The sequence below is a fragment of the Dioscorea cayenensis genome, chromosome 3 (assembly GCF_009730915.1).
Source record: "Dioscorea cayenensis subsp. rotundata cultivar TDr96_F1 chromosome 3, TDr96_F1_v2_PseudoChromosome.rev07_lg8_w22 25.fasta, whole genome shotgun sequence".
NCBI classification, from domain to species: domain Eukaryota; kingdom Viridiplantae; phylum Streptophyta; class Magnoliopsida; order Dioscoreales; family Dioscoreaceae; genus Dioscorea; species Dioscorea cayenensis.
Genome location: NC_052473.1, coordinates 10,845,278 through 10,870,537, shown reverse-complemented (window position 1 = coordinate 10,870,537; position 25,260 = coordinate 10,845,278). Strand labels below are relative to the sequence as shown.

Genomic DNA, 25,260 nt, shown 5'->3' with positions numbered 1-25,260 from the left:
ACTTGAATTCATCCTTTGAAGGGAATCAAGGACTGTATGGAAGCCCATTATCAAAGGATTGTATTAATTCAACTACTATTGAGCCATCTTCAAATTCTATGAATGCACACACAGAGTTTGACATGGACAATATTTGGTTCTGGATATTCACAGGATTGGGTTATGGAGTCGGATTTTCATCGCCTATTATCTATCAATTGTTTTTTCCAAAGTGGAAAATGTGGTACAAGAGGATGTTTATGAACAGATAAAGACCTGCATTTCTAAAACAAGAGGGCATTCCTTCTTCTATAATCATCAAAGAAACTATTTCAAAGGCCAAGCTATGACTTCAACTTTAAGTACCATTCTTATAATTTATATGTATACAATCAGATGGTTGTTTAACAACATGAATGCAATATTGTACTCTGTTCCTGGTTCTCAGACAACTGCAATTGAAATATGTGTTCTATGCAAGAGATCATCACTTTGTGTTTTTCTCTGTTTTCTGGCTACAACCATGTTAATTGCCTACTTAATTCAGTTACTAATGAATGGATGATGGCCATGTGTTTTGCTTCTTTATTCTCCAACAACATCAAAGTTGTCTTTTATTTGTATTGGTACTTGTAATTTGTACTGATAGGCATACGCTCTTTTTCCCCATGGCACCAACCATGTTTTCTATTTATAATTTTTTATGGAAATATCTGTTATCTGAAACCATTCATACAGGTTTATGATAAGTATATACACATATCAAGTTGACATTTATCCACAATGTGATCGCATTCTTCACTACAGAGTTTCTTTATTTGAAGAATATTAATTGCTAGGTTTTTTTTTGTATTTATTGGATTGCACATGCACTTCCACAAACAAATTCAGGTAGGAGATAACTCGGGAAACAGACGTTATCAGCTTATTGACAGACAAATGCATGGAACTTTCACATGACATGGACATAAGAGATGATCACAACGTTTGAGAACATGACTGGAGGAGTCAATAAAAACTTTTGTAAATCCATAAGTAACTGAGTGATACTTTTCCATACATTGGTATCAATTAATTCGTATATGCTGAACCTTGAAATCAAAGAAATGCAAACACCACAAGAAAAGTATTTCTATATGATAGATATCAAGATGATCCCAACTTTTAAAGTACAAATTGAAAGGCTTTGCCAATCTCAAACAAATATTTAGCACTTTTCTGAGGAATTGGAAATGCAATCAAGTTCTAATAATGCTCTAGATCTTTGAAATGAGACCATAATTTACACAAAATCCTCATAACATTCCATTTGGTTGCACAAGTTTCAGACAGTGAAAATTTTTCAATGGCATTAGACTCCAAACAAGTATAGAGTGATATAATTCTAGAACTTGATGTACATTGAGTCAATTATTGCTTTCTTTACTTTTGATAGCTTAGTCTCACTACAACAAAAAATGCAATTTGCGACACATTTTTGTGACACCAAAAATAAAAAATGTGTTGCAGATCGCAATTTGCAACATAACCTGCGACATAATAAAATGTGTCATGTTTCAGATGTCATAATTATTTGTGACACTTTTGAAGACTGTGTCGAAAAATTTGTGACCCAAAATAAAAACGTTGCAAATTTAATCGTAATTTATGAATCTTCTAAAACAATATTTGCCATTTAATTTGTAACGATATGCGACAATTTATTGCGATACAATTTCTTTGTCGCAATAAATGTTGCAACTATTTGAGACTTTTTGCAACATTCTTTGCGACTTATTTTGATTGTCGCAAACCTTTACGCTTCGCAAATCGTGTTGCAAATATTAAGTCTTTTTGTAACAAATTTTGTGACTCATTTTGTTTGTCGCAAAACTTTTTGTGTCGCAAATTGTGTTGCAAATGTGTGCGATATTTTGCAACAAAATTTGAGACACATTTCAATTGTTGCAAATCGTGTTGCAAATCATGTCGCATCTTGGTGAGATATTATGCGACACAGTTTTATTGTTGCAAATTATGTTGCAAATTAATTATTCATAACCATGATTATTTATAATAATTTTTTTAACTATTTTCACAAAATTGTTTTAAAGCCTAATTTACAATCCTAAACAATAACTTTAATAATATTTTTCAAAATAAACATTCTGATTGATAAATATCTATAATCACAATGCATTACAAAATATAATAGTTCAAACATCTAATATAACAAACAAATACAAAATGTAATTGTCCAAGTATCTAATGTAATAATCTAATACACCACATTCATTTTGTTGCAATATTATCGACAGGCTGAGGCTGTTCAACGTCCTCTGAAGTGTGAGGGGCATGGGAAGCAGACTCTCCAGTCTTGGCAAGAGCATGAGAAGTATGAGGAGTTGTCTCAAAGTTTACCTGAATACCTTGAGATTCTATTAGAGAAAGGATGTACTGGTTCTACTGCTTCTGCTCTTCGTATGCTTTCTCTAAAAATTCCAACTTACTCATAACCTCTGGAGGCATAGAAGCAAATAGATTGTTGAGTTCTCAAAGTAGACCGCTGCGATTGCAAATGAGAATAATTAGAAACTATCTCCTCAACAAGGTTTCCCATACCATAACATCAATTTTTTGCAACCCCGAATATGTCCCACCATAGTTTATTATCATCAATTTGTATCCCCTAGCCTTCTCAAGCCAATATGTCTTGGTGAGCTTTGACAAATTTCTCCTACATAATATAAAATTAATCATTATTTATATGTTAGGATAAACAAAGTATTAAGTAATTAAGAATAAAATTTAATTTTACACATACATGTGCTGATTGGGCCCCCTCCTCATTCCAACTCCCATCATCCTTTTGATAAACTTCTTTAAAAGCCTCCACCATGGATACCTTGCGGCCTAATTTGGCTTCCTAATATATATATATATATATATACACATGTGTAAATAGTTAGCTACTAGAAAAATTTTAAATGTATACATTAAGAAAAAATATGAAAATTTATTGAGCAAAATTGTGAAACCAAGGGCACCACAATAAATTGGAACCACCAATTTATCATGGTAATAAATTGGTGGTTCCATCTAAATGAACAATTTTAAATTCATTATCATGTGCACCTTTTCAATTTTTCGATCAAACAGTATATATATAATAAAAATAATTTTTTAAAATAAAATAATTAAAATACTTGCATACGCTATAACAACAACATTTATTAATAAAATATGTCCATTACCCTTCCTCTTCTCCCTTGTGTTTGACTCAAAGGTACTGAGCTTGAATTCTTTCCCGGTTCTCTTCCCACCATAGCTTGGCACAAACTTCGCCAATTTTTTCTGGGCTGCATGCACCACCGTATAAATATATTTCAATACTATTTGTTTTATGAAGTTTACATACCACTATTCAGTTTATCAAAAAATATATATATACCACTATGCAAATATAAAAACAATTAGACAACATCAAGAAATTTTTTGAATAATTAACAACAAACTCAAGCTTATATTAAAAGTTATAAGTTTAGTTTTTCTATAAATGAATAAATAAACATTTGCTGTAAACTTATGCCACCAATCCATTGCACAATATTCATAGAACAAGATAGTTCCATGTTTTGTATTCTAATATTTGAAGACTCAAGAATTTCAATGTAATAATATTTGTAGAATTTGATGTTTAGATAGGATCTCATTTTTCTAAAACAGATAAGCCTAATGTTACTCGTACTCAAGTAATAACTACTCAACCTAGGTTCCATTAAACCAGAATGGAGTTTTAAGAGCTTCGTTATGGTGTAATTCAAGGCTGAAATTCACTTGCAACTGTCCTTCTCTTTTCCAAGCCTGCAAATAGATCACTTGGATACCCAATCATATGTTAATAACCAGATGATGGTCCTACACAAAATTCGAACTATCAATAAAGTAAAAATCCTTCAATTTCCTCTCCTCTGTAGTCAATGGCTGAAACCTTTTCCTTGTATACATTTCAAAACTATATCTCCATTAGAATTAAAATCAAGCTCATTATCAGCCATACAACCATGCTTTCAATTGGTTAACTAATTTTTTATTTTCACTTTTGAATACTGTTAAGAGATGAAAAGTAATTCATGACAAGTGAGATTTGAAAGTTTTTGTGGGAAGCATTCTTTTGATCTCAAACTCAGAAAACGGTCCCAAAGGCTTATACTTCTCATAAAAAACAACTTCCGTTAAAAATTTATACATAATGAAGATTATCTCAAGGTAAAAAATGCTTCCACGTTTTACTGCATCAGCTTATATCCATGAACTCGAAGAAAACTACGGAATTATTCTTTATGCCATGAGAAAAGTTCGAAATTGTCTCATCAATAGAACACAAACACCCTACATGAAATTTAGTGTCAATAGACTAAGAAGTCGTTGTCTCGTTGGTAATTTAAACCAATATTTATTAATATAAATATCGATTTATGTAATCTTTAGAGTTTAGATAAGGTGATGAATGACAATTAGGGTTGTTTGATGTTGGTATTTATTTTTGGACCTTGCTTCAATTCTCCTATTTGGAACATAGGTGCCATTGTCTCAAATTCAGCTAATAATTAATTGGGTTTGGTACCCATCTTCAAACATTAATAAGATCACTTCTACAATTTACAAGTTTTTGAATTTCAGAAACATAGAAACCTTTTATTGGCAAGGATGCATAGACTTTGGAAACTTCATAAAATAATTAATTAAAGAAAAATATGACGCAAATGCATAAGAATGTGATAAATCCGAGAAGGCAAAAAACAAGCATATTTAACAAGATCAATTAAAGAAAATACAACATCACCATCATTTCATCTTCAACACTGACTATATAATTAAAATATGTTCACAATCAGTGTAAACTTGAAAATCACATAGAGATGCAATTATCAATTACATTTTCAAACAATATAGTGGAAACAAATGAAGTCCAATATTGCTTATAATTTTTTTTTAAGTCCATCAAAATCATAAAGCATCCATTTACAAAGACATGGCAGTAAAATAATATCTCGTTCATCATAGTCCAAACAATGAATATCAACCAAAACTTGAACATAGAAAAAGGATACAATTACTTTCATATAACCCACATTGATTACTAACCAAAATGGCAGTACAACATCTGCTCTAATGGAAATCATTTCAAAAAGTTATATTCAACAGATCTTTTCGAACTGTCTAGGATTACAACTAGTGGAATAAATTTTTAGCTAACTTTTGTAAAAATTAAAAATGCTGCATTGATTTCTGATTTGCAAAAACTAAAGTACTTAAAGATCATAACTTTGCAAATTAAAATTTTGACTTGCATAGTAAGTTAAACAATTCAATACATTAAAGTTTCCTCTTAAGATGTTTTTCTTAAATCTACTCTCATGCTATTCTTTTAATTGATTGAGGGCATACAAAAAGAAATGTCTGTGAAACCTAATCAGGTTTATTTCAGGGTCAACTCAAATGATTTCTTCTAAGGGTCTTAAATCATTGGTACACTGTTGTTTATGCACAGTGACAATCAATGAACGTTTCTCATGGAACAAGCTTTGAATAGAAATCCTTGGTTTAACTGCCACATAAACCGAGAAATGATTGTGAGCACTGGAAAATAGCAAGCTGAAGTTAAAAATAACAGTTAGACCATTTCGAGAATCATTGCTATTAAGCATGGCTTAGTGTTCATCATCAACTATAATGAGAATGAGTAGGTTCACAGTACCAACTTGCTTCTAAAAGGATTAATATGAGCCAGGTAATGCTTATAGTGTTCCAAGCATATTTTATTTAGTACCTGAAGAGAATATAATATCTTATGGTGCAAATAATTTATTAGAGGGCTTCAAAGCCGGATGTAACTGTAGGTTAAAAACATGAGGTACAAAATAATAAAAAATTAGAGTATTATGCAGAGAAATAGATGGAAGTGAGCCCAAGATATTAAAGTTTGTTAAGATAATATGGATCAAATTTAGAAATTGACAAAAGTTTTTAAAACATGAGTTGAAAATTAAGATGGCATCGTTAGCATAAATGAGTTTATCTCAAAATGACAAGAAGGATATATACAAGGACTTGAAATATATCATGTAGGATATTTGTTTTGGCCGGCTACAGCGAAAAGAAAGGAACAAACAATACACAAATCAACATCAATTTCATGTTTTCAAGAAGAATTTCTAAAAAGAATCTTCTTTGTTTGAACGGGTAAAGAAATTGGCTTCAAATGTAAAAAGAGTTGCAAAAGCTTCAACAAGTATATGACAAGAAGAGCAAGCTCTCATGTTATAAGATGGAACAAAGACACCATGTTTGCAGTGGTCTGCAGTGTGTACTAAGATGTCTAGTGTATTACCTTCTACTCCTCAAATCTCTCCCAAGTCTGTCTTGGCAAGTTTCAAAATGAATAGTCAATAGACTGACAACAAAAACAAGCTGGTCCTATGTTTCTTGCCATAATTCAGAATCTAAAACATTGTTTGATTGTGATCAATATGCTACTAAAGAATGAATAAAGTTTCAACAAAGACAGAGAACTCACCAATCCAGTGAACTACATTCTCCGCAAAGAAGCGATAAATCTAGTTTATAAGATACAATGCTCTATGAGCCCTACAAATTGTAAAACAAAATAATCAGCAAGCAACATAAATCAAACACAAAAATCACAAAACAAGCTCATAGCTTCAAACAACATTCGTATATTTACAACAATATTGAAAGTCAATAGAAAGACAGAAAACACTCAAGATCGTCATCAAATGCAAAGAAAAATAGAAAACACTCGAGATTGTCATCAAATGTAAAGAAAAACAGAAAACACTCGAGATCGTCATCAAATGAAGGAATTCAAAACAAGATAAACCTTGGAGAGATTGAACCCTAATTAATACATCCTTGAATTGAACCCTAATTACATCTCATTCTTAGAAAAATCAGAGAAAAAAGCAAACAAATCACTGACCCTAAAATCCAGATGACGGCACTGACAAGCGAATGGAAGTAGAAGAGCACTCCCTAGTCCCCAGTGCCCTTCGTTCTCTTCCACAACGACACGATATGCACCGACGAGCGATGGACATCATGACCCACCACCAGTACCACCTCCCGGACTTTACTCATCTCCCGGTCCCATCTCTGATGTGCAAACTCACTTCTCGGGAGCACCGCCTTTGTGCTGTTCTTTTTTCAGCCCCAGGCTCAAAGTCTCACTGCTGGTTCTAGGTTTGACGACATGGTGGTGGTGCTGTGTTTCGATGGAGAAGCTGAAGAAGAAGTAGAAGAATGGTGAGGAGAAGGATGTTTTTGATTTGATTTAATGATATATAGATATTTATTTTAATTATTTATTTTTATAAAGAAATATTTGGGAAAATGAGGGTGATCTTGGATATGTGTATATTCATTTGTGGATTGGTGAATAAATGGAGGGTAGGGATGTTGACACGTGGGCACACAACCTTGTGGGTGTGATCGTCAACGTACGGTGGAGGTGGGAGATGGTGGTTAATAAAGGCTTCTTTTTTTTATTTATAAGAATTATGAACATAAAAGGTAAGCATTTTTATTTGGTTGAGTGAGATGAGATGGTGGGAGTTTTGGATGGGGATTTTTTTTGTTATTATTTTTGCCTTGAAAACTTTCAAGAAAAGATATTCTAGTCAAGAATAATAAAATGATACATTTTCTAATTATAACAATAATTTAATAGCGATGGACTACCAAACCACTCTCTAAATATACTTTCTCTATCTGTTCGACTAACAAAGTTGTTGTACTAGGCCAACTCGTGCTAGTCGCCAGGAACTAAACATTGCCGCACTGTGCTCGTCACCTATGGCTGAACCTCGCCACGTCCTTTGGTAACATACTCTCTCTCTCTCTCTCTCTCTCTCTCTCTCTCTCGTGTGTGATGATAATTTAACTAATTTTGTTACTAATCAACAAGCTATCAGTCTTGTGTGTGTGATGATATTTAAGTTAAGGGTTTTTGCAGATGTACCCCTGAATCATTTTGAAATTGCATATTTGCCCATGAATAAAAGATAATTGCATGCATACCCCTGAATAATACATATAATTGCGTATATACCTTGGGGTTCAAATTGGCTGAAAAAACCATCTGTTAACAAATAGCAGACATATAAAATGGCCATTATATCCTTTGCATATATACCCTTGAAAATTTTTTTATTATAAAATGACCATTTACAAGGGTTATTTTGGACTTTTTGTGTATCTTAATCCAAGTTATAACTATAGTTAATAAAGTTTGATTAACTTATGTTAACAGAATCTAATAGTATGGGCATATCCGCAATTATCTATATTTTTCAGGGGTATATATACAATTATGTTTTTCTGAGGGTAAATATGGAATTATAGAACTTTTGAATGGTTTATAAGCAATTTTCCCTTTTAGTTAAAGATGATATTTTATCTAAAGTTTTTACTAATCAACAAGCTATTAGTTATTGGTAATTGATTATTATTATTAGCACAATAGCTATAATGGCAATTAATACCATATTATTAGCTAGAATCTATATTTTCTTCACAAGCTTGATTATTGAAACTGAGAAGAAGTTCAAAAGATGAAACTATACTTGCTTGTAAAAAGTGTCTTGTTATACAAATGTTTCTAGATCATACATATATACAATATTATGTTGTAGAGGAAAGGTATACTATTTGATTTGTTTAAAAACTAAAAAAATGAGCTATAAAATGAGACCATGAATTAGGAATTCTTGTGCATAGCTTTATGGAACAAAACTATAATGTAATTTTTATTAATTTATTGTAGTTATTTTTTTTCTATCAGTATAGATGCAAATCGAGAAAAATATGGAAGAATCAGAGGTTGGGATTTCTGAGCGGAGCAAGAATGAATCAAAAGATGGATCTTCTAGTTTAGACATACTGAATAAGGAAAAAGATAAATTAGTACAGCTAGAGGATTTATTATCTGAAAAAGTTGTCCCAGAGGCCGGTATGGTGTTTAATTTTGAAGAAGAAATTTATAATTTCTATATTGAGTATGCTCGATGGGAATGGTCTGGTATTACCAAAAAGAGTACAAGGTTGGATGTTGATGGAAAATTGAAATATTACACACTTGCATGTGTAAGAAGTGGTAAAAGAATATCTACGGCGAAAATTCATTCAATCGAAGGCTATCCAGTAAAACAAATTGTCAGACCAAAATTAATGTCATTGTTGGTAATGATGGATGATTTACTATTTCTAGTGCTCATTTGGAGCATAATCATGTACTTAGACCTCACAAATCCTATTTTCAAAAGTGCAATAAAAAAATGGATGCACATGTTAAGAGTAGGCTTGAACTAAATGATCAAGTGGGTATAAATTTAAGCAAAAATTTCCATTCATTAGCTATTTAAATTAATGGATATGAAAATTTAACATATACTGAAAAAAATTGTCGGAATTATATTGCAAAAGTAAGGGAGTTTAGACTTGGAGTTGGAGATGCTGAAGCTCTTGGAAATTATTCCTCTCGTATAGAATGAAGAAACTCAATTTTTTTTATTTGATTGATATGGATGAAGAAGACAGTTTGAGAAATATATTTTGGGCAGATGCAAGGTCTATAGCGGCTTAAGAAGCTTTTGTGGATGTAATATCATTTGACATGACATACTTAACGAATAAGTATGACATGCCTTTTGCTCCATTTGTCCGTGTAAACCATCATGGACAAACAATATTACTTGGATGTGGTTTATTGTCAAAGGAAGATACAAAAACTTATATATGGTTGTTTAAAACTTGGTTAGAATGCATGTCAGGCAAGGCTCCAAAGGCAATCATTACAGATATTACTATCCAAGGTGCAATTAGAGCGGTCTTTTCAAATTGTCACCATCATCTCTATCTTCGTCATATTATGAAAAAGGTTCCTAAGAAGCTTAGAGGATTGATTGAGTACAAAGCAGTAAAATTTATTTTGAAAAGCATCATCTATGAAGCGGCTGATATTCAAGAATTTGAAGACATTTGGGTTAAGATGATAAAGAGCTATAATATTGAAAAAAAAATGAATGGTTAAATTCCTTATATAGAAATCGTCATCGCTGGGCTCCTATATATGTCAAGGAAAATTTCGGGTAGGAACGTCTACCACACAAAGAATTGAAAGTAAATGCTTTCTTTGATGGTTACGTTGGTCCAACAACATCATTGAAGCAACTTGTCGAGCAGTATGATAATGTATTGAAAAGCAAGATTGAAAAAGAAAAGAAATATGATTTTGCTTCTTTTAACTCAAGTTTTCCAGTGATAATTGATTGTCATTTTGAAAAGCAACTACAAGAAGCTTATTTCAGTGTTTAAGTTGTTTTAAGATGAGTTGAGGGGAATGCTTTATTGCAATCTTACATTTGTTGATTCAGATGTGGGTAATATATGCATTTCAGGTGACAAAAATTCTTAGAGGAAAAGAAGACAATCTTAGAAAGCAAGTGGTGTTCAATGTATTTTACAATGAAGCTAAATTTGATATTAAATGCACATGTCATTTATTTGAGTTTAGAGGAGTTATTTGCAGACATATATGCAAGGTTGTTATTGAAAAGAATGTAAAAGAGATTCCATCTTGATATATTTTACCCCGTTGGAGGAAGGATATTAAACACAGCTATGCTTATGTGATGAATTATTACGATGATGCACAAAGTAGTGAGACAAACACAAGATAAAACAAATTAAGTTCTCATTCTTCTAAAGCCGCTAACATTGGAGCAAAATCAATTGAGAAATATAATTTTCTGATGAAATGTGTGGATAGGGGCAATGGAGAAGTTAACAGATAATGCAAATTATTGAGAGAGTTATTCTAATGAAGTTCTACCATTGATGCTATTGGAAGAAGAACGGCAAACAACAACTTCAACAACGAAATTTCTGACTCCTTTAAAGGTGCGGAGTAAGGGCCGCCCACCATCAAAGAGGACGAAGTTAAAAGTTGAGAAAATAATTATTAAAAACAAGAAAAAGATACTTGCAATTTATATCCTTCTTTCTCAATTATTTTTGGGTCTAAAACTAATGTTATTTTTTGCAGAAAGCCCAACCAAAGGGAATTACACAAACTCAAAATGACTCCCAAATTGATCTGTGTACACAAGAAAGTGTGTGGTAGTGCTATGTTATTCAATATTTAAATTTGTTATAGTATCACACAAAAAAAATTAACATCTATTATTTTTCTCTTAGGCGATCGCACAACAATCTGATTATTCTTTGGGTTTCACAAGTCCATGCAACAACTGATTGCAATATGGATGATGCTTTATTGTGAGCAATTATTTTCCTTCAATTGTCTTCGTTTAAATCTTCTTAGCAGTCCTTTATTTTCATCTACCTCAACTTTCAATTTGGTTGTTATTGGCTTGTATGAATCATGTATGAAGCATGCTCTGCACCATTCAATAGGATCATGCATGACATTAGAGAATTGTAGATAAATGAGATTGGATAAGGCTCTTGTCTCTTCCATTTGCAAAGTTTATTTTCTAAGCATTGGCATGTTTCTCTGTTGTCCTTTCTTCCCAAATATTATTGTCCTTTTATTCATTTATTTATTCATTTATTTTCTAGAAAAGTGGATAAACAGCTTTCGCTAAATGTTGTCAAAGATGACGTTAGTTAGTGGTTCTATGCTATTGCCTATATTTCTTTTTGATGTTCATTGACAAAAAGAGTGGATCATCTATTTATGATTTCACTTTGATGTCACTTCCCATTTTTGGTAGCTAATTTCTTGAATAATCATTTTTTTAAATCATGTATTTATATGTTTATGATTGGGTTCATTTCATTTGCATGCTCAATTAAGTGGTAAATTCATATGTTGTTTATATTTAGGTATAATACCCAAATTGGTCCCTCTATTTTTCTCTTTCTTTCCTTTTGGTCCTTCTTCTCAAAAATGTGCCCCACTAATCCCCCTACTCTTGAAAATGGTTCTACTTAGTCCATTATACTTTAAAATGGGCCAATTAGTGGCTGTATTTTCAAGAGTAGAGGGACTAGATGGGAAGAGATTAAGGGTAGAGGGACTAATTTGGGTTATTTTCAAGAGTAGAGGGATTAGTGCGGCGCATTTATGAGTAGAGATACCAAAATGGAAGAGAGAGAAAAGTAGAGAGACCAATTTGGATATTATACTTTTATATTTATTGTTTAATTATTTCTTCTTAAATTCACTGACTGCTGCAGTTAATGTTAGCTATTGTTTATCTAATGATCAATGATATGTTGTAAATTTTGGTTAGAATTGTTGCACTTGAGATGTTCTGTTAGGGATGAAGATGAAAGGATTGGTAGAAGCTCTAGGCGACTGACTATAAGGCAACTAGGCGACTGACTAATTTCATGGAAAGTATATGACTTCAAGGTTGTAATTCCAGTCCTGCAGGGATTTGCAAAGCATAAAAAGTCTCCCTCTCATCGTTGTTTCATGCCAACAAATTTTTGTTCATTTTAATCTGATGAGAACTTTGTCTCAAATATCTTAATTTGCATCACGGGGGATGCAATTTGTGACTCTTCTTGACTTATGTACTAAGGGCTACGGTGGATTGTTTGTATGTTCACAAAACTTTGAGGAGGTGTTATTGTTATGTAATCTGTGTACTCTAGTGGAGTGGAAGGTGCTACTAGTTTTTGGAACAAATAGCTTATAATTTGATGTTTTAAGGTTCTGTTTTTTCTTCTGTATGAATGTTCAGATAGAGATCCTTTGTATGTAGATACAGTTTCTCTATTTCAAGCAGGTATAATACCAGAATTGGTCTCTCTACTTTTCTCTCTTCCCTTTGATCTATCTACTCAGAAATGCTCCCAACTAGTCCCTCTACTCTCGAAAATGGGCCCACTTAATCCCTCTACGTTTAAAAATGACTCAACTAGTCCTTATATTTTCAAGAGTAGAGGGGCTAGTTGGGAAGAGACTAAGGGCCCGTTTGGATTGCGGAATAGGAATGGGAAGGGGGGAATGAGAAGAAGAGAGGAATGGGAATAAGAATAGGGGGAAAGAGGAGAATAATGATGAAGGTGTTTGTTTGGTTTGAAAGAATAAGGGTTAGGAATAGGAAAAAGTAAGAGAGAGATAAGATCAAAATTACATGTATACCCTTTTGTATAAATAAAATCATTTGTATAAAATAATGAATTATGTTTAATAATAAATATTTACAAATAAATAATTATATTCTAAATATTTAATAATAAATATTTACCATTATTTATTATTAAATATTTAGAATATAATTATTTATTTTAATTTAATATAGTCAAATAATTAAAATTAATATAATTAAATCACATATTTAATTAATATATTTAATTATAATAATTAATTTATTAACATATAATTAATTAATCACTAATAAAAAATAATTTAAATATGATTATTTTTAATAATTATTTATTTAAATTGTAATAATTAAATTAATTAATTAATTATATTAATTTTAAATATTAATTAAATATAAATAGAGGGGTAATATAGACATTTCTATGCTAGGGAGAGCCAAACCCCCCATTTTTTCAAGGAGTGCCACTCATCCACATGCATTAGTCCCATTACAATGAAAAGACACTATTTATGCCTTTCCTGGTTACCAAACATGGGTTAAGGATTCATGGGTGCATGTGATTCCCACTCCCAAGAAGACAATCCATGATCCAAACGGGTCCTAAGAGTAGAGGGACTAAGTGGGCCCATTTTCAAGAGTAGAAGGACTAGTTGGGAGCATTTATGTGTAAATGGACCAAAAGAAAAAAGAGAAATAATTAGAAGGACCAATTCGGGTATTATACCTTTCAAGCTACTTAGTTGATTACACTAGGGACACAAAAAACTAATCTTTCATGAGCTCTTCTTTCAAATTTTATTTACCCTCAATCCTTTGCAATGTTCTTTTTGATCCATAAATTTCGTAGAATTATATATAAAAGTAATTAATTTAATTTGAACATGGAAGAAATTTTGTTGGGTTCTACAACAAGACAATCATAGATATTTTCAGAAATGTATACATTGTTTATATTACCTCATAAAAGCAATTATTCAACAAAAAAATTATGATCAAAATGAAAATAATGCTCATAATAATCCTTGGAAGTAAGCATCTCATTCACTCAAAATGTATTTCAATGTTGGTAAAACATAATGAGCAATGGACATTCATTATTCAGAGACAAGATGAAGTTTCAGTTAAGCAGGAACTTAATCAAATGGACATTAATGCTTCAATTTTGCTTTCAATATGAGCTTCATGATCTTCCAAACGATTGGCGATGCCTTCATTCTCCCATTGGATGAGCGTTGGAACACCCTTGAGCTTGAACAAATTACCAACTCTCCATGGATGGTTGGGATTTCTCCAGGTCGGTCTATCTCCGACTTATGCTCTCAGTAGTAACACATCCTTTTCTGATGCTTCCAGCATTTTGTATATTATAGGCTCTGCTACATTACAATCTGTAAACCAAACAAAAGCTTAAAAAAAGATTGAGAAATCATAATACGGATGCTAAAACAGCAGTAGAGTGAATAGCTAAGGAGGCAATTAACAGAATGAGCAAATCCATATAAGGTGTTAGTGATTCCATTGATAAAAGGAAAGAGTTGCCCTACATATAAATGATTCATTTACTATGAAACAATGTATTAGTGATTGCCTTTAATCCACATAAGGTGTACTAAGAACCAATATGTCAAATATTAACATCAAGAAGAAATGAATCTGGATAAATACAATATTGCACAACTATTTACAAAAAATGACTTACAATCAACTAAACAATCAACATACAAAAACCTCATATCAAAAAGAGATTTAATCGCGTGGAACACAATAAGCGAGTGGGAGACATCCCCTCTAGCCTCTCATAGTTTAAGGTACTATATGCCAATTTCATTGTGAAGGAAGTTTGAACAAGTTTGGAATGCATCATCCGGAAAAAATGTTCAATTAATCATATTGCATGCACAAGCCAATCATTTGCTCATATAAGCTGCAAATCAAGCAACTCATCAATTCAGTAAAAAAATTGGCGTCGACATTGGTGATGGGGTTCGCCTCAGTTCGGAGACAATGAAGGGAGTCACGTCGGCATTGGCGTTGGCAGGATTTGGATGGCACCGAAGAGGAGAGGTTCAGAGACTACGAAGGGCGTCGGTGATGGGGTCAACGTCAGTAGGGCTTTGTTGGCGCCGGAGAAGAAAGGTTCGGAGACGACGAAGGGCGAAGGCATCGGTGATGTGATCGGCGTCTGCAAGACTTGGTTGGCGCCAGAGAAAGAGAGGTTCGGAGACAACGAAGGGCTTCAGCGTCGACGTCGGTGATGGGATTGGCACCAGCAGGACTTGGATGGCATTGGAAAAGAGAGGCTCAGAGACGATGAAGGGCGTCGGCATTGCCGTCGTCGTTAATGCTAGGGTTCGACGAGAAAGAGGAATTAGGGCCAAGGTCAAACAAGAGAGGACGATTGATTTTTTTGGATGCTGATTAGGAGAGAGAGTATATGATCCACGTCAGTCATGTAACCATTTCGGACAAGAGTTTCATTTTATATAGCATTACTCATCGAAATATGACCATTTTCTTTGATTTTTTTTCTCAATTTTTTTAAAAGCAATGATGAATATAATCTATTATATCAAAATATAATCATTTTCTTTGATTTATAAAAAATTTTTGTTTCTAAATGTTTCTATTTTATTTTTATTTTTTTAAAAAACAAAGATGAATTTTTATATATGATATCAAAATATGACCGTTTTCTTTGATTTTGTAGAGATTTTATTTTCTAAGTTTCTATTTTTTTAATTTTTATAAAAAACCAATGATTACTATTTTTTTTAATAAAAATTATAAATAGAGGGCCGTTGTGCAGATTTCACTCACGCTTTCTCTTTTCTCCTTCTCTCGAGAGACTGACCATCATCTCCATCTGTCTCCTTCTTGTTGCCTCTTGTTCATCGGGCACTGATCAGAGCGGGGATCATCAGGAGGGGATGCAAGATGTTGGAGGATCAGGTGGCGTTCTTGCTCTAGAAGTACCTGGGCAACTATGTTCGGGGACTCAGCAAAAAGGCCCTCACGATCAGCGTCTAGAATGGCCAATCTTCTTGCTTTCTTTTTCCTTTTAATTCTTGATTGGTTTCATGTTCAGATGCTATCCCATTCTCTTTCTATTTGTGTTTTTAATTCATGTTCTGCTTGCTTGATTCTTTGCTCTTTTTTTTTAGATTTCTGTTTGCGTGATCGATGAGGTTTTTGTTCCAATTACATGGCATTCCGATTACATGTTTATATGCTTGATGTGATCTTGACAAAAACAATTGAAAGGCTTCAATAATAATGCTTATGTATAGCTAAATACGACTTGCACAAGTGAACTGATTTAAAAGAATTTAAATCAGTTCACTTGTTTATATATATATATATATATATAAACAAATTAAATTAAGAATGCATGCTTACAGGTTCATGCTTACAATCATGTATATATATACATGAACTAAACCAAGACTGGATGCTTACAAGGAGAATAATTTAAACCAAGATGAGGTTTCCATGCATGGACATGAGCTAAATTGAAAGCAAATGAAAACAGTATTTTAAAGCAACTACTCAAGCATGGACAAAGAGGGTCATGACTTGCAAGTCTAAAAACAAACATCAAGAACCAAACTACAATCATCAACATGGTTAAACTTAGTACTAAGCAAGAGACGGGTATTAAAATCCAATTCTAGTATAAATAGAGTCCAAAACTCTAGCTCATAACACAAGGCTGCAATTTGATGCCCAAAATCTGCAACAATCTACCATAGTAAAGGTTACCTACCTTCACACAATTGGCGATGAGATCACGGCATTCTCCTCTGCTCACCCCACCATTGACACCAACAACCACCCAAGGATTCTTTGAGAGAAAGAAAAAAGAATGGTGATAAAGAAGAAGAAGAAGAAGAAGAAGAAGAAGGAGAAGGAGAGCCGGCTTCTTGGAACAAGGAAAAGAGGAAGGCCAGGAATCCCGGTTTTTGTCTCAGACAACAGTATCCAAACAAAAATAATGGGGTCTACAGATAATAAGAACTTTTTCAATAACTAATTGAAGCATGCAGTAAAAGGGAAACATACGCCACAAACAATCTCTAATGCTGAATTAAACATAGACGAAAAGCAAAACAGAAATAGGCAAATTTTCCAATTGGTCATTGAAGTCTAACTGATAATGATAATGACAATTATAATATGGAACTATTAATTTGATAGAAAGAAAAAAAAGGAAGATAATAGGAACTTTTTAAAGGACTAATTGAAGCATGCAGTAAAAGGAAAACAAACACCACAAACAATCTCTAATGTAGATTTAAACATAGAAGAAAAGCAAAACAGAAATAGGCAAATTTTCCAAAGAAATTATATGTGGGAATGACATCATTAAAACAAGGCTCAGATTCATCTTCAATTGGTCCTTGAAGTCCAACTCAATGCCATAATAATAATAATAATAATAATAATAATAATAATAATAATTGAATTATGGGGCTATTAATTTGATAGAAAGAAAACAAAGGAAGATAATAAGAACTTTTTAAAGAACTAATTGAAGCATGCATTAAAAGGGAAACAGACACCACAAAACATCTCTAATGCATATTTAAACATAGGAGAAAAGCAAAATAGAAATAGGAAAATTTTCCAAAGAAGAATTTATATGTGGGAATGACATCATTAAAACAAGACTCAGATTCACTTCAATTGGTCATGGAAGTCCAACCCAATGCCATAATAATAATAATAATAATAAGTAAAGGAAATATTACAAGAACTATGGAACTTCTTTCTTTGTCAATTCAATGCTTTAATTAGTTCTCTAAAAAGTTCCTTTTTTTAAATAAAAAAAGGAACTTTTTAGAGAACTAATTAAAGCATATAGTATAAAGGAAACAGACAACACAAAAAATCTCTAATACAGATTTAGACAAAGAAGAAAAGCAAAAGAAATAAGCAAATTTTCCAAAGAAGAATTTATATGTGGGAATCATATCATTAAAACATGGCTCAGATTCACTTTCAATTGGTCATTGAAGACGAACCCAATACCATAATAATAATAATAATAATAATAATAATAATAATAATAACAATAATAATAATAATAATAACTAATAAGAATAATAAGAACAAGAACAACAACAATAATAAGAAGAACAATAAATAATAAATAAAAAAATAATAATAACAATGATAATAAACAACAACAAAAAAATGATAATAACATCCACAAAATAACAACCACAAAATCTTTGATTTGATGATACAAAAGTGGTCCGCTATAATTCCTTTCATGCTGTTGTTTTTTATTTAAATCTCCCCTTACAAACAAAAAGGCAAAAGAATTAGTAATCCTTAGTATGGTTTACTGCAAATCCAAAGAGATAATAATATACAGTGAAATAAACAAAGATACAACAAAGAAACTCAAACAAAGATTGAATCAGAATAATTATGTTTTTCTCTTTAATTACACTCAAAATAGTTGCATAAAAAGACATAGTATGAGTTTTTCACAAGTTCAAACAAAAAAAGTGGGGCATTTCATGCTTATGATTGGTCCAAATGTGAACAAATGCTCTGCAAACTCTTGAATACTTGAATATATATCTATATTAAAAAAAAAATAACAACTAGCAAGGCATGAGATTAATTACCTTCATCATTGCTCAATCACAAGTCTAACTTCAAATAAATAACCTAAAATGGGAGTAAAATGAGAGCCATCTCAGCTATGTTATGAGCAAGTGCCCAACATATCCACTACTAGAAGTCCACAATGCCAGTTACAAATAAAGGGAGTGCATATTAGACATTTGGAATGAGATGTTTTAGACTAACACATCGTTTCCATTAAAATTCCAGATGGATACTATCAAGCATATTCATAAAAGGTATAAATATCAAAATGGTCCTTCTATTTTGCCTTTTCGCCCTTATAGTCTCTCTAATATAAAATCCGCCCTTTTCATAGGCTCCAGCTTGGTGAAGAAGAAAGAGATCTAAATGATGGCCTGATCTTCACGGCGTAGGATCTAGGTTGCGGGATAACTAGCAGCAAACAACAGAGGATGGACGAGACCCGTATGTTGGGGAGAGATGATCCGGAGCTTCAAGAACTCCGAAACGCTATCCGAACAATCGTAGAACCACAAAGTATAAACTAATCCACACAAAACGCCCGGAAGCATGGAGCACGAATTAGGAGAAAGCTGAAACTTTCCTTTGCAAATAAAGGAGAACTCACAAGAACAATGGTAGTAAGACAACTCTTATTTCATGAATAATAATCAAAGTTCTGTCTTTCAAAAGAGAAGGTACAAGGCTATTTATGGGCGACATAAACTTGGGATACAAGAAAACTATCTTATTAAAATTGGCTACGGAATCAATCTAAAAATAGAAAATGAAAATATTCTAGGAAAACAATATAAAAATGGGAAAAATAAAATTGGCTAGAAAATCAATCTAAATATAAGAATAGTATCCCACGGGTATTGTAGCAAGTGAAGATGGTAGGCGAATCTCTCCACTCTTAATCTTGGAATATTTGATTTCTTGGTTGATTGGGATTTGATTTTGTTTCCTTCCAGAAATTGGGATTGGTTTAGAAAAGAGATATTTTGGGCTGATTTGTCATAAAAGGAAACCATATTTCCCTTTGTTTGCATAGGGCCAGCGAAGATAGGCATAGTTTTCTTCTTGGACGTACATGTGAGTGTGAGGCCCACATGTGGCTTAGTTCCAAATGCTTCTCTCTTGTTATCCTCTTGTTTGACTAAGTCTGGAATTATGTCCTTATTTTTAGTACACCTAAGTACAATTAAGGTAGAAAAAATTGAAAACTCCATATCAATAAAATTTAAAAATAAGCTTAAGTTAGCCTTCACTTGGTTTTGGATTTGTTTAGCACAGGTTTATGTAATTGGCCCTTGATATGCTTCCTCTTCTATACTAGCTAAAGTAATACTATTCATAGGTGGTGTAGTTGTCATAGGCGTGATATCCTCATCATCCTCCTCCTCTTGAAAAAGAGTCCTCCTCAACTCAATTGAACCGAAGAAAGGTGAAAGGTCTGCAACATTGAAAGTAGCACTAACACCATACTTGCCTAAAAGCTTGATCTTGTACGCATTGTCATTGATCTTCTCAAGCACCCAGAATGGTCCATCACCTCGTGGTTGCAATTTGCACTATTGTTGCACCGAAAAATGCACTTTTCGTAAATGTATCCACACTAGGTCTCCTGGCTCAAATAACATCTTCTTTCTTCCTTTGTTCGCACACTTCTTATACTGCTGGGTAATCTTCTCGATGTTCTCCTTTGTCTTTTCATGCATTTTCTTCACAAATTCTGCTCGCTTGCTTGCATCCATATTATCTTGTTCCTGCAAGGACAAAGGTAAAAGATCTATATGGGCAGTAGGTTTAAAAGCATATACAATTTCGAATGGACAAAATATAGTTTTGGAATGTATCGCCCTGTTATATGCAAATTCGACATGCGCTAAACCCTCCTCCCACATTTTTAAATTCTTCTTTAAAATTGTTCTTAATGTCATAGATAGTGTGTGGTTCACAACTTCTGTTTGCACATCTGTCTAGGGGTGACACATAGTGGAGAATAATAGCTTGGTTCCTAGCTTCCCCCACAAGGTTTTCCAAAAATATCTCAAGAACTTGGTATCATGATCTGAGACAAATGGTTTGTGGCACACCATGTAGTCACATCACTTCTCTAAAAGAATAGATCAACAACATGTGAAGCATCATCGTTCTAATAACATATCAATTACCACAAATATAGAATCCCTTTCCCTCTTAGTCTATGGTAATCCAAGAACAAAATCTACAAAAATATCTTCCAATGGTACACTAGCAATAGGTAAGGGAGTATACAATCCATGAGGGTTTAAACGAGACTAAGCTTTGTGACACGTCTCGCATTGCTGCACAAAGCGCTTAACGTCACGTCTCATTTTTGGCCAAAAAAATTGGTCAGTCAGCACATTTTCTGTCTTTTTGGCACCAAAGTGGCCCATCAAACCACCTCCATGAGCTTCCTGTAAGAGTAATAAGCGAACAGAGCAATCTGGTATACACAATTTGTTAGCTCGAAACACGAAACCATCATGCAAATGAAACTTTTCTTAACTTTTTGCTGTACTACATTTAGAGTAGGGTTTAGCAAAGTATGAATCTTTATTATATAACTCTTTAATGCTCTCTAAACCTAGAATTTTAGCATCTAGTTGGGACATCAAAGTATGGGGCCTAGATAATGCGTCAACTACAAGGTTATCCTTCCCTTTCTTGTACTTGACAATGTAAGGAAAAGACTCGATGCACTCACTCCATTTTGCATGTCTACTGTTTAGTTTAATTGACCCTTAAGATGTTTCAATGATTCATAGTTAGAATGTGTCACAAATTCTTAGGCCATAAGTAATGTTGCCAAGTTTTGAAAGCCCTCACAAGCGCATACAACTCCTTATCATAAACAGAATAATTAAGAGCTGAACCACTTAAATTCTCACTAAAATAAGCAATGGGCTTACTTTCTTGCATAAGCACCCCGCCAATACCTACACCACTTGCATCATATTCTATTTCAAAAGTTTTACCAAAGTCAGGAAGTGCTAATAGTTATGTGGATGTCAATTTCTCCTTCAAGTTTTGAAATGCCTTTTCTTGTGCTGCACCCCATTTGAATGGAACTTCTTTCTTTGTCAATTCATTGATTGGGGTGGCAATGGTGCTGAAATCCTTTATGAGCCGATGGTAAAAGCCTGCAAGTACTAGACAGCTTCTCACTTGGTTCATGTTTTGGGGTGTTGCCCACTCACGTACCACTTCGATCTTGTCTTCATCTACCTTTACACCCTGAGATGAAACCACAAAGCCAAAAAACATGACTTTGTTGGTGCAAAAGGTAAACTTTGCAAGGTTACCATACAATTGTTATTTTCTCAAAACAACAAGTACATCACGTAAATGTTCAATATGATCATCTAAAGACTTGTTGAAAATTAAGATATCATCAAAGTAGACTACCACAAATTTTCTGATGAAGGCCCTATGTACATGGTTTATCAATCTCATGAAAGTACTAGGTGCATTTGTCAAACCAAAAGGCATGACTAACCATTCATACAATCCAAATTTTGTTTTAAATACCATTTTCCACTCATCACCCTCTTTCATTCTAATTTGGTGATAGCCACTACGCAAGTCTATCTTTAAGAAGATAAAAGATCTACTAAATTCATCAAACATATCATCAAGTCTACGTATGGGATGTCTATACCTCACAGTTATGTTGTTAATGGCTCTACAATCTATACACATTCTCCAAGAGCCATCTTTCTTAGGAACTAAAATATCCAGGACTGCACAAGGAGAGAGACTTTCCCTTACGTGACCTTTGTCGAGTAATTCTTGAACTTGGCACTGGATTTCTTTTGTCTCCTCCAGATTGGTGCAGTAAGGTGACAGATTAGGCAATGATGCTCCTGTTATCAAATCAACTTGATGCTCAATTCCATGCTTCAGTGGTAGCCAGTGTGGGACCTCATTAGGGAACACGTCCTCATATGCCTGCAAAAGATGCAAAATAGAACTAGGCAAAGAAGAGGGTAATTAGCAAATTTTCTTTGTATAGGAGAACAAAGAACATGGAATTGGGTTCTCTCAAAGCTCTCATGTCCCCCTTCCTAGCTATAATTACTAAACCCTCTTTTTCCCAGGGCTTGGTTCATTTAAGCTGTGGGGTTTTATTTGGCATTGGATTCACTCGCTCACTATGATGGTGGCTCTCACTCAAGCGTTTTACACACACACACACACACACACACACACACACACACACATCTCTCTCTCTCTCTCTCTCTCTCTCTCTCAGATCATCTATCAATATTTCCTCCGGAGTCATGAGAAGCAAGGAAATGTGCTCCCCTTTGAACATGCAAGTGAGTCAGTTAGCACAGCTGCTAATATGTATATCATGATCAAACACCAAGGGCGTCCCAACAGTAATTGTCATGTTTGCATTGGGACAACAACGTCACACTCCACCTGATCATGATACTTCCCAATGGAGAACAGAACCATTACAATGTTGCTAACATGCAATGATCCGCAATCATTAAGCCACTACATCTTATATGGACTAGGGTGACGTCGCTACTTCAACTCCAATCTCTCTTCCAAGTTCGAACTAGAAATGTTATTACAGCTGCCATTATCAACAATAATCCTGCATACTTTGTTCTTAATAGTGCCATGAGTGTGGAAGATGTTATGTCATTGTCCCTTCTCCTCTTCGATAGCATTGACACTAAGCACATGGCGGGAAATAAAGCAATCTCCCATATCAGCTTGAATGCCACAATCACCTTCATCCACTGGCTCATCATTTGCATCAATATCATCTTCGGGGTCACTCTTGAACTCCCACTCACCCTGTACATTAATGAGCAAGGTCCTCCTACTAGGGCACTCGGAAATAATGTGCCCTCTCCCTTTGCACTTGAAGCACTCAATGGCGTGACTGCGAGAAGATGCCACGTTGGATGTAGAAGAAGATGCAGTTGTCGAAGAAGTGGACCGTCGATCACTAGGACGAGAACCTGGTGAAGGTGCTGACGTGTCACATTACCTAATACCACATAAATGGACAAAACACAAGTTTTGACAACTTTTAAATGTAAATGGAAACTAATAATGTTGATGCATAATCTGCATCATTAACTCCATCAATTCACTTGCAAAATGATAAATTTGTTATTGTGCCACAAGTTTAGAACAAGCACATTATATGTGTGCTTAAACGATTTACCAGCATCCAATAAATTACAATTTTCAAGGAAGAAGACATACTTAAGCGCCTGAAGAGGGCGGCCAGAAAATGCCAAGGAGAATGGACCCTCCGAATCCTAAAGATCTTCCAATCCATCCTAAAAAAGAATTAAAAAGGAGCACTCCCAGTAGTAAATGTTTCCTTGGCAAGATCATCAAATGTCATTGCAGAAAGCCTTGAAAGTGTTACTCCTGTTGCAAAGGGGTGGCCAGGATTTCTGTGAGAGGTTACAAAACTTCAACTATGATCAAGTATGGAAAGAAAAGAAGAACAGAATGTTTAACCTCTCAAGGCCTTCATATCTGATGTGAATATTAGTAATGGATAGCTTGAGGTTTCCAACTATGGTGCTAATCAATGAGCCTAGCCAGGATGTGTTCCTTGCCAAGGAAGACAACAGTTAGCTAGAAAAACAGAGAACCTCCAAGTTTATCATTTAAAAATGGGAATAATAGATCAACACCCAAGCATATAGCATCCACAAAGGTAGTATATATACATATATGAAGCGAATAACATAAAGAACACATTAAACCATGATGTATTTGGTATTTGATTGATTAAGATACTAGGTTAAAAGAAAAACAAAGATCCTCCAAACATTAGAAAATTGAATCAACAGATAAATTCCTAAGACTATAGTAAAGCTAAATACATAAACCACCATCCACCTAAATCATATGAATGACATCAAGTCATGATGTATTCTTTGCCAATAACGATAATAATTAACTTTTGGCGGAAAAAATAGAAAACCTTACAAAACAATCTTTTGAAAATGGAATTACCTAGATAAATGCCTAAGAAAATATTAAACAAACATGCTGAATGGAAAACCAACAATATAGCTGAATCATATGGAGAACATTAAAGCAACGAGGCATAGTAAAGTAATAGCTATTGTGGTTAGGCAAAGGGCAAATGTTAAACAGCAAACATGAAATGGACAATAGTTGCACATAGTGACAAGCGAATGAATAACCAAAAAAAAAAACCAAACATAATTCATTTGAAGTTTCATGTTGATTCAGAACTAATATAGATACCAAATTCATTCAAAGATGATTTGCATTAATCATTAGCAGAAGGCAGAGACAAACATTCACAAAATAAATCTCTACAATAGCATTGCATATAATCTTTTAGTCAAGTAGTAAAGAGGGAAGCCAGCAATTCATTTATAAATAGGTCAAATAAAAATTCATGGATAACTAAAACACATGATGAATCAAATCTTTAAAGGGTAAACAACCAAAATGGTCCCTTACCTTTGTGTGTGTTTCTATTTCTGTCTCCCAGTTT

At 33.6% G+C, this 25,260-nt stretch overlaps 1 protein-coding gene, 1 long non-coding RNA gene and 1 pseudogene across 3 annotated transcripts; all 3 read right to left on the bottom strand.

The window, feature by feature from the left end:
- Positions 1-2,130: 2,130 nt before the first annotated feature.
- LOC120282597 lies at positions 2,131-7,306 on the bottom strand. Of its 2 annotated transcripts, XR_005542995.1 has the most exons (5): positions 6,962-7,306; positions 6,539-6,609; positions 3,213-3,317; positions 2,783-2,884; positions 2,131-2,695 (listed from the first exon to the last, which is right to left on the bottom strand). It is a non-coding gene; the product is annotated as an uncharacterized LOC120282597 (long non-coding RNA). The 2 variants fall into 2 exon arrangements; XR_005542998.1 differs by lacking the exon at positions 6,539-6,609.
- A 7,406-nt stretch (positions 7,307-14,712) lies between these two features.
- Positions 14,713-16,381, bottom strand: LOC120255197. The gene is made up of 2 exons (XM_039263088.1): positions 15,939-16,381; positions 14,713-15,465 (listed from the first exon to the last, which is right to left on the bottom strand). The coding sequence occupies exons 1-2, from the start codon at positions 15,982-15,984 to the stop codon at positions 15,188-15,190; spliced, it is 324 nt and encodes a 107-aa protein (XP_039119022.1). The 5' UTR covers positions 15,985-16,381; the 3' UTR covers positions 14,713-15,187.
- A 3,636-nt stretch (positions 16,382-20,017) lies between these two features.
- On the bottom strand, positions 20,018-23,210 carry LOC120250175 (annotated as a pseudogene).
- Between the last annotated feature and the right edge of the window lie 2,050 nt (positions 23,211-25,260).

Bases quoted from the DNA above. Each gene is read 5' to 3' on its own strand.
- LOC120255197 (XM_039263088.1), bottom strand. From the start codon at position 15,984: ATGGAGATGATGGTCAGTCTCTCGAGAGAAGGAGAAAAGAGAAAGC. The intron at 15,466-15,938 runs GTGAGTGAAATC...GTCGAACCCTAG, and splicing joins AGAAGGAGAAAAGAGAAAGC to CATTAACGACGACGGCAATG.